Source organism: Homalodisca vitripennis, chromosome 4 (assembly GCF_021130785.1).
Source record: "Homalodisca vitripennis isolate AUS2020 chromosome 4, UT_GWSS_2.1, whole genome shotgun sequence".
NCBI lineage: Eukaryota > Metazoa > Arthropoda > Insecta > Hemiptera > Cicadellidae > Homalodisca > Homalodisca vitripennis.
In genome coordinates this window covers 99,588,735-99,605,992 of record NC_060210.1, presented here as the reverse complement: position 1 = coordinate 99,605,992, position 17,258 = coordinate 99,588,735, and the positions used below count along the sequence as shown (strand labels likewise).

At 33.5% G+C, this 17,258-nt stretch overlaps 2 protein-coding genes across 6 annotated transcripts in view; both read right to left on the bottom strand.

Moving 5' to 3' along the window:
• The window catches only part of LOC124359827, a 124,876-nt gene that overhangs the window by 16,840 nt on the left and 90,778 nt on the right, over nucleotides 1-17,258 (bottom strand). For 4 of the 5 annotated variants that reach the window (XM_046812888.1, XM_046812891.1, XM_046812889.1 and 1 more), the window contains exons 11-14: nucleotides 15,968-16,188; nucleotides 13,159-14,174; nucleotides 7,441-11,502; nucleotides 3,704-3,804 (exon numbers count right to left, since the gene is read on the bottom strand). In XM_046812888.1, coding sequence (XP_046668844.1) covers nucleotides 3,704-3,804; nucleotides 7,441-11,502; nucleotides 13,159-14,174; nucleotides 15,968-16,188 — 5,400 coding nt within the window. The remainder of the gene's footprint in view (nucleotides 1-3,703; nucleotides 3,805-7,440; nucleotides 11,503-13,158; nucleotides 14,175-15,967; nucleotides 16,189-17,258) is intronic. The other variant, XM_046812892.1, reaches the window with a different exon arrangement.
• Nucleotides 4,840-7,434, bottom strand: LOC124359828 (piggyBac transposable element-derived protein 4-like). The gene is made up of 2 exons (XM_046812894.1): nucleotides 6,965-7,434; nucleotides 4,840-6,838 (listed from the first exon to the last, which is right to left on the bottom strand). Exons 1-2 carry the CDS (start codon nucleotides 6,996-6,998, stop codon nucleotides 4,953-4,955), a joined length of 1,920 nt encoding a protein of 639 aa, XP_046668850.1. The 5' UTR covers nucleotides 6,999-7,434; the 3' UTR covers nucleotides 4,840-4,952.

Genomic DNA, 17,258 nt, shown 5'->3' with positions numbered 1-17,258 from the left:
AAATCAATATTAAGTTGAATTATAACATTTTACTTGCATAGTTTTGCTACCAATTGGTAATTTGAAAACTGCCAGCCAAACACAAACTAGTGGTGAGAAATGTTACCAAACATAATACGATATTTATACTGTACTGATAACTAATAATAAAACATTTTAAGATCAACTTTAGATCTAAACCGATGCAATCTAAATTCCTAAAACTAAAGTTGAACAGAAAAGTTGGAGAAAAGTGGAAAACGCTCACTGCACATTATTGTGCTTTTGGTCCACTGCATGTATGGGCATGTTTATAACCCACAATGGGTTAACTTGCTTACAAAAAATTAAATAACATTGCACATTTTATACCAAACAATACTTTATTGTCAACATTAAATTAAAGATTCATTGAAAAGTTTAAACTTTACTGTTTAACCTACCCAAAAAAGGACTAATTATTTAAAAGAAAAATAATTCTGAAGTTATGATAGAAAATATTTAGGAACATAACACTTCATTTAATAAATTTATGTGCCTATGTTATGTTGGTCCTTAACACAACTCTATACCAAGAATGCAAACTGATATTTATTTTTACATGTTAGTTGATAGTTATTTTTTTAACATCAGTATAGAATAAATGTCTAATTCAAAACATAATTTTACACACACTTGCCTCAAACGACAGTAAAAAACGCCTCATTGATTTATACATAGAATATAGTAGAAATAAAATTCTTAGCACACAGTAAAAAACACAGCAGGATCCAGCACGTTACTGTCAGCATTTACAATAGAGGATAGACTCGATTTATTTATTAGGGGTGTCATAAACTATAAAAATAAATTATTCTATCCTATAAAATAAAAAAATAAAATAATGAATTTACTTATTAATAATGAAATAAAAACTGCCACACAATGAAACATACATGGTGCTAATAAATTGTGGTTAGACACAAGCCACATGACGTAATGTTTTGATGTAAACATGTTCTCTTCTAGCAAACAAGTGGCAAAATCCCGAGAAGCATTTACATCTAACGAACTTATAGAGGCAACGGATATATAGAATACCACTGATGTTTTAATTTAAGGATGAAATCCTCTTCATTGTGTAAAACTCCTAAAATCTGAAGAGATGATATTGATGATACAACCAAAATTACAGTTGAGTGGGGGAGACAGCCAAACCCTGTCAGAAAAACTGACCTCAACATTGACAACACAACTAATGATGACCAATTCCAAAAATTTTACAGCAGGAATCAGCCTAACCTGCACACAAAAACTGCCCACACCTCTGATGGAGGAAACAATAGTGACAAAGAAGAACATAACAATCAAAAGCCCTCCCCTCTACCCTAAAGTCAAGAGAACTGATAAAAGTTACGACTTTTGTAACAATAACATGGCCTTCTACATGGAACATATGAAAAAACACTACAGCTACTCACCCACTAACAATAGTACGACTGCCATGGCTGCTGCTCCACCAACCACACACCCTCCTGCGTCACTGCTCACCTCTGATGATACAACACAAAACCAGATTGCGAAGCCAACTAGTCCAGTAAAGAAGACAGAGGGGAAACAATGCATCTTTTAATATAGACCAACCTCTACATGAACAAATAAATCATAATTGGTTAGAATCCCGCCCAAAGGAACAGGAAACCCCATGACAACAACCAAAATGCTTTCAAACAAACTCACCATCCTTCATCGAAACATGCAAGAAATTTGTAATAAAATGAACAGACTGAACCACTTCTTAGAGCAAATTGACTAGACATTATCATCCTCAGTGAACATGGGCTAAAAAGGGAGCAAATGGAAAACACTAGGCTACCAAACTATTACCTTAAAACGCACTTCAGCCGAGAAAAACATAAAAAGGCAGGTGTTGCCATCTATGTTAAAACCAAATTTGGAAACATCTGTACAGCAAGTAAATGTAGGAAAATAATAAAGACTGATATGTGAGATGGCAATGATTAAAATATTCTCAAGGAAAACAGAAATATATCTTCTTGGTGTCTACAGAACCCCAGATGGGCAGCTTGAGGAAGCACTAAGTCTCCTTTCAGCAACAATTGAGGACACCAGAGCAAAGAACCATACAATTCTTGTAATAGGAGATATAAATGTTGATAGTTCAAAAATAGACAAGGATAACCAAATGCTAAATGACACCTTAAGCAGTCACAACATCAAAAGATTACCACTCCCTCCAACACGGGTCACTCCCACATCTGTTTCATCAATAGACTTCATCTGCACAAACCTAGTCAAGGAACAAATAACTTCAACTGTAATTCATGCTGGAATTTCTGACCACAATGCCCAACTATGTGAAATTAAATATAAATTAAAATCATCACCTCAGACGAGTCTAAGAAGCCACGATATTCACTCGTACAATACCCGCCATGCATCAAACTTTTTAACCTTCTTTCTGAAGAACTCAAGGCACTGCAAAGAAAAAGACTGAAGTCAGCCTTGACTCAAAGACTTACAGAACGGCCATTTCACTCACTACATGAGTTCTTAAACTGGAGGAGTGAAGAAGAAAATTGATATTAATAATTACTTGATTATAAAACCTACCAGTTAGAGGATTTAAACTTAAGAACTATTTATTTACCAGATTCTGTTAAATTTGAAACAGATTAAAAATTTCAATGTATTATGACATCATTCTGATCTCTAAGATTACGAATAAAGAATTTTGTCTATTGTCTCCGCATAGTTCCAAAGTTGTAAACCAGGCTGAGTCACTTATCAATCAGCACTTCAGTCATTGTAGTACTGAAAATAGCCATCAAAGAGCAATGCTCCATAGGCAGCAAGAAATAACGATAACCAGCCATGTCTAAAACCGTTTTAACACAAGAGGAGCGGAGAGGGCACGTCACGTTGAAACATGTAGTAACACTGGTGGCGCTCAGCTCGCTGTATTGCTCAGCAGTTAAGGGGTTATGTAATATTTACAAATTAACTGAAGAGCTTTATAAGAAAACTCTGTAAAAATGAGTTGATAAATTTTACAAATCCTGATACTCTCAGATAACCCTATAGATTTGATAACTTTATCTTATGAATTTAGATTATTTTTTATTGTAAAACTCAGTATTAACTGATTAATGTTCCAAACGCATAATTAAATTATCTGTAACCAACCAAAACCCCTCCAGATTTAAAAAAAATACATTATTACCAAATGTTTAACCTAAACATTTAAATGCAGACTACCACATTTAAAAAAAATACATATAACAGCAACAAACTTTCAAATACAACGGTTAAATGCTTTACTTTGAATTAGGCCTTCTAATTTATTTAGATTTAGCTTTATTCACATTTTTTCCATATTCTGCTGTGGTAAAATCTTTAATTAGATTCAGCCCTCCCCCCTCCAAAACCAGTCCTAGGTATGCCTCTGTTTCAAGATGAAATTTATCAGAACAGTTTTTGTCAATGTCATTCTTTGTGTAGATATTAGTTTAGTGTAACAACCATCTAGAGATTGAATGTATCATAATATTGACTAGTATATTTCATGCAAAAAGGTGAGCAAATAAATGCATGCATTTATATTGGAGTTTGAAAAGAGAATGAAAAAGAAGATATTTTTACATACTGTCTGTGAAGGATATATTTCCAGACATTTTTATACAAGGACTATTGGTTATTGAAATTAATGGAACCATTGCTTTACCTTATCCTTCACCTGCATTTCTACAGCAGAGCTGGGCAACTCATCCAGTATCTTCAGCTGATCTTCATCTAATTTTACTTTTACTTCTTCTTTTTTGTTACCTGCAACATTATTACTTATTATGGATAAAAACAGTAAATAAAAAATAAAGATATATATATATATATATATATATATATATATATATATATATATATATATATATATATACTTTATACACAAACGCGTTCAATTAAATTGAAACATTATCATAGTTTTGTAAATAATATTTAACTTGCAGTTCCTATTACCTATATAATTATATCTATGTGTCTTCTATGCCTACATGCAGAACGTCTGGTGCTGGACGGTAAACAAACACATGTTCAGTAATTTTTGTTAATTACGTAATTTGTGTAGTTGTATAAAAATGTCCTTTAAAAGTGTGTATATATATATATATGTTTAAATATAAAATGTTTTACCCTGGCTAAAGGTGGTTTGAAATTATTGGAAATTCCTACCTGCCACATAGGCTTTAATGATAACAAAATAAAACTGTTTAGCACATTACATTCTTAGTCACAAATAATACAGGAATTAGTATAGCATTTTTTTCGCCTCATCCTTAAAAGGAAGTTAAATGTTTCCTTGCATACTGAGGTAAGTTATAATAATTAAATAAAACCACATTTCTGCTATCTACTTTTTATGACTTTTTCATGGACAACTTCCAAAATGATTTACTGGTCATATACTGTCCCATTTCTTTTTGAATGGGACCACCTATGTATGGCTGGACCACTTTTCCAAATAAGAAAAGATGCATGAAAAATCTGTGCAATACTTTCTAAAAGATTGGTGGAAAACAATAGAAAAATTTAAATATAAACAGATTTTATTCCATTATCTCCTTCTTGCTTTTACGTCGTTTAACCTGTTGAGTCCCGGGTTATGGCAGCACAGGGGCATCTGCTGGCCCGGGTTTTTTTCTGGCACTTGGTTACTACTTTGCATTATAGTTATTTTTTGCATCTGCATAATCATATACTCATAAGTTTTATTTTTATGTTTATTTATTTCATATTATTGATATTTCTAAATTCAAATATACATATTTAAATTTATATATATATATATATATATATATATATATTTTGATTCCAAGTGTAAGTTTATTTTTTATAAATCAATAAGACTAGGATAAACAAACTAAATAAATAATATTAGAACAAAACTTTATTTACATGGTCCAGAGTATGGTTTAGGCCTAAAAGTTCCTATAAGTATGGTATTCCATCATACATGGGTGTACACACAGAGACACATTGCAGGGGATACACATGAAGTAAGTGTCTTGCCTTCTTTGTGGTCTTCTGGTCGTGTTGGCACAAACATGACATTTTCGCCTGGGCCTGTCTTTGTTTACAGTTGCTGGAATTGGCTCCAAGAAATGACATTGTGTCAGTCTAAGTGGTGTAATATTTGCTGAAGGTCGACCTCCTCTTTTGTCTTTTTTCATCTCACAATGTTTCTCAATGATTTCTCTCACTAATTCCTTACGGAATTCTGATAGTTGAGGAATTTTTCCTGTCATTTGATGCTGCAAAATGTATGCATTACGTATGGTTACATCTAACAAATGGAAAAACAGTTTTTTGTACCACTTCAATGACTTCCGAGCGGTTTCGTTGAACGACAACTGCATATCACCTGCATCAACTGCACCCATGTGCTGATTGTAATCCAGAACACTAACGGGTTTTACAATCTTTTGACCAGTATGGGGATCACGTTTACCAGTTTCTTTCATACCATGTTCATGCATTGTTGATAAAACCCTAACCTCCCGTTGATCTAGCCAACGTTCATATAACATAAATTGTGCATGATGTGAATCCGTTTCCCCTTTTTTCAATTTTTTTAGGCCTTCTTTTGGAACACCACGCCTTGTTGGCAAGCATGTTCCACACATATTTGTACTTTTACTAAATAGTTCTTCTGCTAATGAGGGTGAGACATACCAGTTATCAAGGTACAGTTTGTGTCCAAGATTGAAAAAAGATTCTGTAAGAGTCAACACTACCTGACCTGACATACCTACTTTATCACTGAGGTCTTCAAAATTTAGCTGAGTTTCAGAACCAATATATGGTAAAACATTTAGAACGTATCCTGTTTTGCAATCAGATATGATAAACAGTTTTATGCCAAATCTTGCTCTCTTACTAGGAATATACTGGCGAAAAAGTAGCCTACCTTTCCACAAGAAAATTGTTTCATCCAATGCAAGATTCTCATAAGGAGTGAAATTGTCAGTAAATGATTTGTTTATAGAACAGAGAATAGGGTTTATCTTATGTAATCTTCCTAAGGTTTTAGAGTTTGTAACAATACTGTTGTTGAAATGCAGCATTCTACACAGTATTAGAAACCTGTTTCGACTCATTGCCTGACCGAAGAATGGTGTTTGAATTACTGTATTGGTAGACCAGTACTCTTTTATTTTATTTTTTCTCACATGGGACATCAGGATACACAATGCTAAAAAGCATAACATTTCACTCTCATTGGTATTGTACCAATTATCAATTTCAGATCTAGAAACATTGGGCAGCTTAGAAACGACTTCATGAAAATAGAGATTAGTCTGCTCAACAATGTGTGATACTAATTCCATTGGAAACAACGACAAGAAAAAATCTAGGTTTGTAGATTCCTTACTTATTCCAGAATCAGCATTTATTCCAGATTTTGAGCTGTCAAATGGAAATATGTGCGGAATAAAGTTGGTATCATTCACCCAGGGATAGGTAATTGGAGGTAGCTTTCTACGTTTGAGGTTAGGCCTACATTCAGTTCCTTCATTACCAGTAAAGTCATTTCTGGGATTATAATTTTGAACTACCTCGTTTATTACCAAGTCAACACTATCCAAAGTAGGCTTATTTGGACGATTATTTGAATAAACAGTATCACCTGATGGTCCTGGTACTGGTTCATCGAGATAACCTAAATCGTGGTTGAAGTCTGCATCACGAACTAGTTCACTAAAAATAAAATCACCACTTCTTACACGACTGAAAATATCCACATCACTTTCGTCGTCACTATCAGATAGTTCACTAAACTCACTGCCCAATAATTCATTAATATATATATATATATATCGTATGGGGGACAAAGGCAGCTATTCATAAATAAATAAATTGAAAAATTACAATTATTAAAAAGTACGTAAGAACAAAGTTCTTGAGTCATGACTCAAGAATTCATTAATATCTTGATCAAACAACTCATGCTTACGCGAAGCCATAATTATTGTGTACAAACAACAGCAACCGGCTGAAACGCCTCGACGTTTAGAGTAAAAACAGGCTGCCAAGTATCGTAGCGCGAAACAAAATATACCTCACGAGAAAGCCAGTGTTCTCCCGAGTAACCCGGTAAATTGAACGTCATTTAATTTAGCGAATTGAGTTGAAGAAAACGCAAAAATAAAACGCTCTGCGCGCGGCTGCAACAGTACGGCAACGGGCCACGACTGCACACTTGCCTCAGTCGCAACTGTGCGGCTACGGGATCCAACAGGTTAATGCTTTTACATCATTTAATGAATAAGCTAAATTTGATTCTGGTCTACTTGACACATGCTGTAAGCATATTAATTCATGTATGAAAAAAACTAGAAATATGTAGATAGATTATGTATAGTTAAGCTAAGAGCTAATAACTAAGTCTTGTAAACTAATTCTTACCTTTTGATTTTGGTTTAACTCCTTTTTTAGTTGTCTTTGATGTATGTCTTCCGTGTCTTGGTTTAGCTGGAGATGAACCAAATAGAGAATCAAACTTGTTTCCAGATGAAGGTTTGGTTTTTGATGCTGGCTTTGAGGAGCTCCGTGGAGGAGTTGCAACTGGAGGTTCAAAGAGGTCATCACCTTCGCTAGATCCAGGAGAGTAAGGGGAGCTTGGATCTATATCCATGTCATCAGAGGGGTCCCCATTTTGCTGTACACGGCCACTCATCTTACTGTTGTTTAAAGTTAGTGACGGTGTGTATACAGGAGGGCCAGGCAATAAAGGTAAAGTGCCTAGTATAGGGACCTGCTTTAACAATGAACTACTAAATAATTGATGTTTTGCATTGCTTTTAGGAGTGAGGTGTTTGTTTGGTGTTGTTTTGAGAGGCTGACTTGTCTGTTTTGGTGTTTGATTTGTGTTTTTTACTTGTTGACTTATTACAACAGTTATAAGCTTTTCAGGTGATTTGTGTACTGTTACATCTAGTTTGTTTGCACCTGCTAACAATTTTTGTATAGGTTTCATTAAAGTATCTTCACTAATTTTGTTTGCTTCTGATATCCCTGTTGGTGGAGATACCTTTGGTGAAGTATCTGTATTATTTGGATCTGTTTTAGGCGTTGAATGTATTTTAGGTGGCTCAGGTGTCTTTTTGCCATCTTCTGGTTCATTCGGAGGAGTAGATGTTCTCAGTTCTACTAGTCTTGAGTGTTCATTGTCATCACTTTGCAAGTTGTCTAATTTGTCTTCTCGTGACGTGTTAAGTTGTTGTCCAGTTTCACTACTTCGTGGTTGTGGACTTGGTGACCTAGACTTTGTAGGATCAAAAGGATCATATGGAGTTGTTGGAGGAGAGGCAGGAGTGTTCAGATCTGGAGGAGGTTCAGGTGGTGTATTTGGACCTTTATGAAGAATTTCATCATCGTCATTTTCAATGTTTTCGTCTTGCATTTCTTCTTCAGTTTCTATTAAAGGATTAGATAAAATTCTTATTTGAGATGGTTTGGTTGATATGGAAAACTTTATATGTGGTTCTGGTGGAGTTTTTGGACCTGAACTATTCAGTAGAAAACTGGCTGAAAGAGGTGATTCAGGTTGAGATATTGAGTTTTTCTGACCATGGTCAATTGATGAAAGTGACAACATACTTTGAGTGATTCCACTATGACCTAGTCTATTTATTTCACCTTGAGCTTCAGAATGTTGTTTATCACCTTCATCACCGCTATCACTTAAAACTATAACTTCTTTGGGTGAAGGAGTTTGTTCTCTGAAAGGAGATAAATCCAAATCTATAATAGCCACTGGTTTAGCATTTCGAGTAACTTCATTTATTTTTGCTAAACGATTACTTTTACTCACTCCAGGTGATTTTTTGGAACTATTGGGTTTTTTCTTTTTAGCAGAATTATCAGTATCATCACGTTTACGTTTTGAACTTTCTCTTAATAGCGGGGTAGATGCAGGGATAAGTTCTGGATTTTTATTGGCATTCTTGAAATTTACACTCACAAGAATATTATCACCTGAAGTGAAAACTTCTTTTGATGGTGCGGGAGACTGGCCTCGTTTTTTCTTCCGACGATCATCCTTTTTCTTAGAGGGTTTTTTCTTTTCTTTTTTCTTTAATGCATCTTTATTAGTAACAATCACAGTTAAATTTTTTGGCGGATCCTTTTTCCGTGCGCTTCTTATTGAAGTGACATTCTGTTCTCTAGTCCAGGATCTAGACTTTGTGCGTGAAATTGTTCTGGACTTTCTTCTACCTCTAGATAATGATCGCGATACAGAAGACTTTGTCCATGAAGGGGTCCATGATTTACTATATGATACAGACCGATGCTTCCTTGAGTGTGGTGATCGTGATTGAGATTTTCTTCTAGTCCTGCTCAAACTCCTATGAGTAGTTCTAGGTTTGTCATTCTTATCAAACTTATCTGGAGTTTTTCTCCTTTCACGAGATCTGTTAGTGGCTTTATTTCTCGATCTACTCCTTTTTCTTGACCTTTCTCTAGAGCGTGATCTTCTTGATCTATCACGTGAACGTATTCTATCTCGAGATCTACTTTGTCTCCTTCTCCCCCTTGACCTGCTTCTTGATTTCCATGACCTGCTTCTTGTACGACTTCGATTCCTTGTTCTTAAAGGTGACCTATATCTAGGTGGCCTATAGGGCGACAAAGAAGAGCCTGATTTTGATGGTGATATATCTCGACCAAATTCATCTTTCTTAGGACGTTTTGGTTTTTCACTAATGAGTCGTCTAACATTATAACGTTCCAGCTCTTTGCGCTTTTCCTTACTACGTTTTTCTTTTTTAGATAATCCTTCATCCTTGTTCTCTCGATCCTTCTCTTTTTCATCTTTTTCTTTACCATCCCTATAATTTCTTTCTTTATTGCTTTTTGAGAGTTTTTTCCACGATATATTTTCATCTGCCTCTCCAGGTTTTAGTGTCTTTTCTTTTGGTTCTTTAGATTTCTCATTTTTATCTTTAGTTGTAGAACTTTTCTCTTTCTTCTTCTTTGTTTTTTTCTCAACTGGTTCCTTTTCCACTACAGTTGTCTTTGATTTAATGGTGTCAACATTTTCATCAGTTTTAACTTCGTTATCTGGAGTAAGTTTAAATTTTTTGTCTTTCTTAGGTACCTGTTTTGGTTTATCTTCAATAATCTCACCTTCCTCAAACTCTAAAGGCTCATTTCCTTTTCCGTCTTCAGTATGACTTATTTTACGGTATTTTTTCTTCCTCTTTCTTTTAGAGGATATCAAATCTTCATCATTTATGAGAATTTCATGATGTTCATTTCCATCCATTGGTAGTTCATCAAAATTTACATCTTCAGATTCTGATATTGTCTCAGTCTCAAGTCCTTCCAAACCAGGAAGTGTTGCTGGTTGAATATTATCTGAATTGTTCAATGTTCCAGCAGAAACTGCTGATGTAGCGCCTCCAACTAAGCTATTGTCATCATCTGAGTATAAGGACTTGCTCCCACTTTTTCTGTGTTGTACTTCTTCTAACACTTGTTCATTGAGCTTTTCTAAATCATTAGCATTATCTTGGCCATCATAAACACTCATTTCTTCATCAGTTATATCAACCAAACCATCAGATTTATCTCCACTGTCAAGAACTTTTTCACCATTCTCTTCAAGTTCAATGGGACTTTTAGCTAAGTCTATTCCATTATGTTCCTCGCTATCATCATGTGGAATGTTATTTTCCAGATTAGCTTCAGATTCAATAGCTAAATCTAAAACATCACCCTGAGTACTACATTCATCTTCTCCTGCTTCAGAAGAGCCTTTGGTTTTTACTACTTTAGATTTTAGAACTTTTTCTGAATCTTCTGTCATATTATGATCACCTTCACTCTCACCATCAGCATTTTGATCATCAGCTTCCACTCCATCTTCTTCATTTCCACTTTCATCTTGATCCTCTTCATCGTCATCACTCTTCACACTCTTCTTCTCTAACTCATCAGTTTGAATATCATTTGTAACTTCTGTAGCAGTTTCATCTTGGACATTTAAAGAATCTTTAGAATCTTCACTATGATTAGTGGCAATGTCAGTCAGTTTTATACTGCCTTCAGTTAAAACCTCTTTATTTGTCTCTTGAGGAATTGGAATATTCAAGGTGTCTTCTTTAATGTCAGATTTCGAAGACTCAGCCTCTGGTAAAGGAATATCATCAAAACGTTTATTATGTATAGTGTCTTCCTCAACTGATGGGGGGATTGGAATATCTAAGTTAGAGACTGGTACAGGCAATCCCCGATGAGCAAGGTTCATACTAGCTGCAGAATACATCGAGAAGTTTGGACACTCTTCATCACTATCTTCAGCTTCAGATGAATTGTGCGATGAAGGTCGAGGCAAAGGGCCAATGATAGGGGTACTCAAATATGTTGGTAGTTCTGGATTATAAGAGGGGGTTTCCATATTTGGACAGGAATTTGAAGAATAGTCTGCCACCAAGTCAGAGTTTTTTAGTGCCACTGGAACTTCTAAAATAAAAACAGAAACACACAATACAATAGTTTTATATAGTAAAAAGAATTGTACTAAATTCAATACTTCAAATCTTAAAACTATCGTCTTTACATTAACTATAAATAATTACTGTAAGTTAATGCAGTAGTTATGTTTTAGGGTTTCTACCTAGAACAATAACACACCCATCAAAATGTATGCTAGTAGTATGTTATAAAAATAATTGTATATTAAACTCCACACTGCCACTTTATATGGGAAAGTTGTTATTGTTATGTGCTCCTTCAATTAACCCTAGAAGTGGCAAGGAAACTCTGTAGTGGCACAGCAGTTTAGATCAAACCAATCTGTATTTAATCAACCACAAACAATGTTCCAAATGTAACATGTTGAACATAATTTTACTTATTAAAAAACAAGAAAATGGTTTAAAATTGGTTTTGCACATTATATGTTCACTGTATTGTATGATTTTTCAATCCTTAAAAAACTATATAAAAGTATTGCAGAAATTCCAATTTATACAACTTAGTGTAGAAAGAAAATATTAATACATATTTATTTACACGCACAAACACATGCATACGGACACATATACACACGCACGTGCACACACACATAATTTAACATGTTATGCAGATTTTTGAAATAAAATCCACGATTGTGATTTATACCTAAATTTGAGTGTATAGAGCTAAGAAAAGAATACAACTTTTTGAAATCTATTCAGAATTGTAAACCGACTTCAGATATATAGTAGATTACTTAAATATATATATATATATATATATATAAATATATTATGAAAATTTACAATGTGTACAAATTTATTTTGTGTTTTCGTTATAATATATACAAAGTTAACTTTTATATTGTTTATTTAATGTAAATAAGTTTCATAAATGTATTTATTTACTGATATTATCCAGAAATAATAACCTCAATAACTTAGAAATTGATTATTACACATAGTGAAAGCCTCTAGCATTAATAGATAAATGATTACTTAACAATCATTATTACATTGTTGCAAGACCAATTTCGACAGAGATTAAATCATCTTCAATAACAGATGCAAATAGGAAGACTTATTTTACATTTCAATCACTCGTTTTGGGATTGTTGAATGATTTAAAGTGTATCTGAAGTGGAGCTTTCATATTGACACTCGTATATTGTCATGTACCTATTTAGAGGTGAAAAATTATAATTTGTGTTCGTTAAATTTCATTAAGGCACCAAATATAATGTTAGTTTGAGAGTACATTCAGGATATTTGTGTGTTCTGTCTTAATTGTTGTAATAAATGAAATTGTTCTAAGGTGTAGAGTTTTCTGCTTTTGGGTGTGTGTTTAATTATTTCCAGGTCTTCTTTATAAATCTTGGTTTTAATTAATTCAATGTTTAGAAAAACTTGTAAGGCTGAGGATTTTTACTCGAAGATATTCTTCAATATTATAAAGAACAATTGCTTATGTATTGAACAAGTGTAGACTATCATACTTGATAGTATGTCTCATGTTTTATCTGATTTGGATTTGGTAATATATTAGTGTATACACTTTTTAAAATATATAGATCCATTTGTACTTATATTTTTAGTTGTTTAAATTACAAATAATGTTTAATTGTATTTGGACATTAAATCTAGCTTACATTAAATACACTACCTGGAGGTTTGGACAGAGGTGTATCCTCAGCAGAAGAATCATCTGAGTTAACAGCACAAGGATCGTACACATCACCTTGTGGTGGGTCATCGATTACAAGCCCACTGGGCTCATCATCGCTAGCATCATCATTTATATTCATTAGAATAGCTGGAGGTTCTGGAGGGGGCTCCATAGTCATCAAAAATGGAGGTTCTGGAGGTGGTTCCAATACTCCAAATGATTTTTCCTCTGTTTCATGTTCATTCACATTTGCCTCTTGTTCAATATCACTGTAAATATCTATTTCTTCTTCTTCCCTAGTAGGAGATGATTCAGGCGAGTTTGTTGATGGAAAGGCCATTTCTACTATCGGTAATCTCAATCGTAACGGAGGAGGTGGAGGGATATTGTCTGTTGGATATGAATGGATATTTGGTCTTCGAGGAGGAATATTCATACGGAACCGGATTGGAGCTACACCTCTAAGTGGTGCGGGCCCAACATTGTTTTCATATCTTGAATAACCTGCTCCACCTGAGCCAGATGACTGATAGCTGCTGCTCTCTGTAAATGACTGCTCTGAGCTACTTCTAGATGCACTTTGACTGTTTCCTGTTCCTCCTTTACTTGAATTGTCTGGTTTATATGTTCCCGAGTTTCCTCTTCCACCAGGGAACATAGGAGTCTCAACCACTGGTGCAACAGTATTCCTTACATCTATTTTTGTTTCTTTACATATTTCGGTTTTTGTTTTTTTAGGTAATATAACTTGAAGACTGCCATCAGATTTACTTTTGATTTCCATTTTCTTTGAATGCCAGAGTGTCTGACTATCAAGAATAGAATCTAAGAGATTTCCGTTAGATGGTGATGAAAGTGTTTCAAGTTTGAGTGGTTTTTTAATGGAATTTGAAGACAAGATGGTTGCAGCTTTCTTACGATTGATGAAATGATCATGGGGCCTTGCTACTCGGGCTCTTGATAATAATCCAACACCACCATCCACTGATTCTATTCCATCTTCTTCATCAGTTCTAAAAAAAAGGTGATAAAATTAAGTACAAACCTTGTAGATAATGTTTAAAGCTGGGACAGCCATTGTCACACAGTCTAAGTTGTTGGAATTTGGATCTGAGTTAGAGATAGCACAGGTTCCAATCCTGTCTGTGACCATACAGTTTTTATTAGTACCATCAATCAGTATCAATCAAGAGTCTCCTCTTTATTCTACTTGATAGGATTTACACAAAAGCCAATGACCCATGAGGACAGGTAGAATAAAGGTTAAAAGTGGATCAGGTCCTCTAATAAAAAACAATACATGAAGCAATAGTATTTATTTAGTTGATAATAGGAGGTATATTACCTAGGATTTCTAAACTTAACTTCTATAAGGCTTCTAATACAAAGAAATTAAAACTGAATTTCCATTTAACCTGTATTGGTATTTTTTATTTAAAAAAATGATTATATGTAATCTATTTTATACGCATAGTAAACAGATAAACAATGTAAGAGTAAGCCACACCACATGTTGTGTAACAGGTTTCGCTGAGGTTACATGCAAAAGTTAAAGTCTACAGCTCATTTTATTCTCCTGTGGACCGATAGACAGACAAACAATATTACAGAAGCGAAAGTTTAACATTCCTCTGACCGATAAAAATAAAAGAAAATGAGGCCACATACCATGGTTGAAAATATAATATAATAGAACTCATTCTTGTCTATGTAGAAATGAAGTTTCATGCAAAGTTTAAAGTCTACATAAGCAATCTTTCTTGATTTATCTTGCCACATGATTTAGTAGTGGATCAGGGGGGGGGCAAAGGGGGCAAGTCACGTTGAACAATAATTCTATAATTGCCTTTGAGGCACTAAAAAAGTTAATATTATTAATTTATGACTTAAAGCCAAAATTAGAGAACAATGCATGCATTATCATGGCTGAAACAACTAAGATCAAATATACCCACCACGAACTTGATCGCTCCACTCTATAGGAACACTACAACATAAAATTCTTCCTATTTATCTAACTTTTTTGCTCAGTGAAAGGACAATAATTTATGCAAATTTATCTTCTTTCTACCACCCCCTTTAACTGCTGCCTAGTTTACCTAATAACAACCGGGAAACTAGAAAACTAATGATTTATTTATAAAAGATTGGTAAAGTTTAGTAACTTTAACAAATTTTCATACTTCGTAAATATTTTTCTTGCAGTTAGTATTTTATACATATATGTTTGTGCATCTCTGCGAGACTGCTGTGTCTATTCACAGATGACTGCTGATCGGCAATATGAAAATTACCAGTCTTAATATTCTACTTATCACAACTCAGGGGTTTTTCCGTTCAAATACATTTTACAACTAATACAGATATGTGCCCATTTTATTTACAGATTAAAGGAATTTATTCTAGAATCCCATATTATGAACTACCAAATTAAAGTAAAAAGTAGGGAACATTACTTAGTCCCTAACATGTAGCTATTCCTGTGAATCTCTGCAAATTCCTATAAAATAGAATGGTATTCTTGGATTACTTTTCATATTACTGGACAGTCTCCAAAGATTTAAAACTGGCAGAAATTGGATTGGAGATAATTTTGTTTGAATAATTCTGAAGTTAAAAAAAGCTATTAGAATTCAAATTGCGAGAGTGGGCAATTGATTTTGAAAATTTGGAACTGGATTCCAGATTCTAAAATTCTGGATTTGCCCATTACTAGTAAACTACAAACCATTATGGAGTAGGCTAGATGTTTACTCCGATAAATGTGTGTTTACATTGTAATGATAATTATTATAAATAAACCAACCCAGAGAAATAGTCTAGTTGATCCCTGCGTCCAAAGATGTCAAGTGTAGGAATACCCGCTTGGTGTCGTTGATGGTTGATGGGAGCACTGACCAACTCTTGTCTATTCAGTGTTTCTGGTATCATCTGGTTGGTCATACGCGGCTTGCACATTCCAAGTTTGTTAGCTAGTCTTCCTTTTACGGTGCGAGGTGCTGACCTCACTGTGCGATTTTTACGTTTCTAAGAAAATAATTGATAAGTTTTAGTCCACATACATTTTATAAGAGTAACCTGTACACATTATATTATAGTTAAAAATATCTTAACCCTTTCTACTAGAATTTCTTCTTTTGTGAATTTGCATTTGTTTATATCCAACATGATATGCTTTAAATAAAATATTGTTATGGACCTCCTTGAATTACTTTATACGCTTTACTTATGCATTCTGATTAGGCATTTTACTGAGCACAAGTTGCTAGGTAAAAATTATTAAAAGTAAAAATTTATATTTTTAAAATGGCTGTAAACAAAAATTGTAAAATTTCCAAAAAGTCACATGTATAGTGGTATAATTTACATAAATATATGATTTTCTTAAATTTTACATCTTTTTTAATATATTTTTTATGGCATAGAAAAAGTATCGCCTTGTAAATAAGCTAATGCTTTATGTTTTAAACACACAAAATATATTTTAAAATATATACTTTATTAGCGTTTAAACAAAAATACTAGATTTAATTTCCCTGATTTTCAATGAGTATATGTAACAATTTTCACATTATCAGCTTATAATAAATAGTTATTTTGGAGAACTTTTAAAGTTAAATAAAAAATTGTATTTTAAAACTATTGTTATCCACCATCTCCTTAGCAAGCCAACATTCCCCAAGTTTATTTAGTTATAAACAAACAATTTATTTACAGAAAATAATACAAGAACAATAATTCAATACAGAATAAAAGTACTTAAAAAACTTCAGAAAAACTACTTTTTGAGATTGAAACAACTATCTACGACATACAATTGTATTTCAATAGTTTGATATAATGTGTAATGGACAATATTGACAATGACTGGCATGTAAAGGTATTAAATACTCTTTATTTGCCTTTTCTCTTTTAGAACTTAATTTATCATTTATTAATTTTATCCTTCTCCTTTTTTTTGACTACTTTAATTGTTTTAACTTTTTTCTTCCAATGCCTGTATTTAAAAATTAGTTTCCACTTGTATTTTTTTCTTCTTCCAGGTTTTTTAATTGATTCTTCGAAATATTTATCATATTTCCACCTTAAACCTCAAT

What these genes read in the sequence shown, in the direction of transcription:
- LOC124359828 (XM_046812894.1), bottom strand. Translation starts at nt 6,998, where the DNA reads ATGGCTTCGCGTAAGCATGAGTTGTTTGATCAAG. An exon ending in GCATGAGTTGTTTGATCAAG is followed by an intron (nt 6,839 to 6,964) that starts ATATTAATGAAT and finishes ATATATATATAT; the next exon opens with ATATTAATGAATTATTGGGC.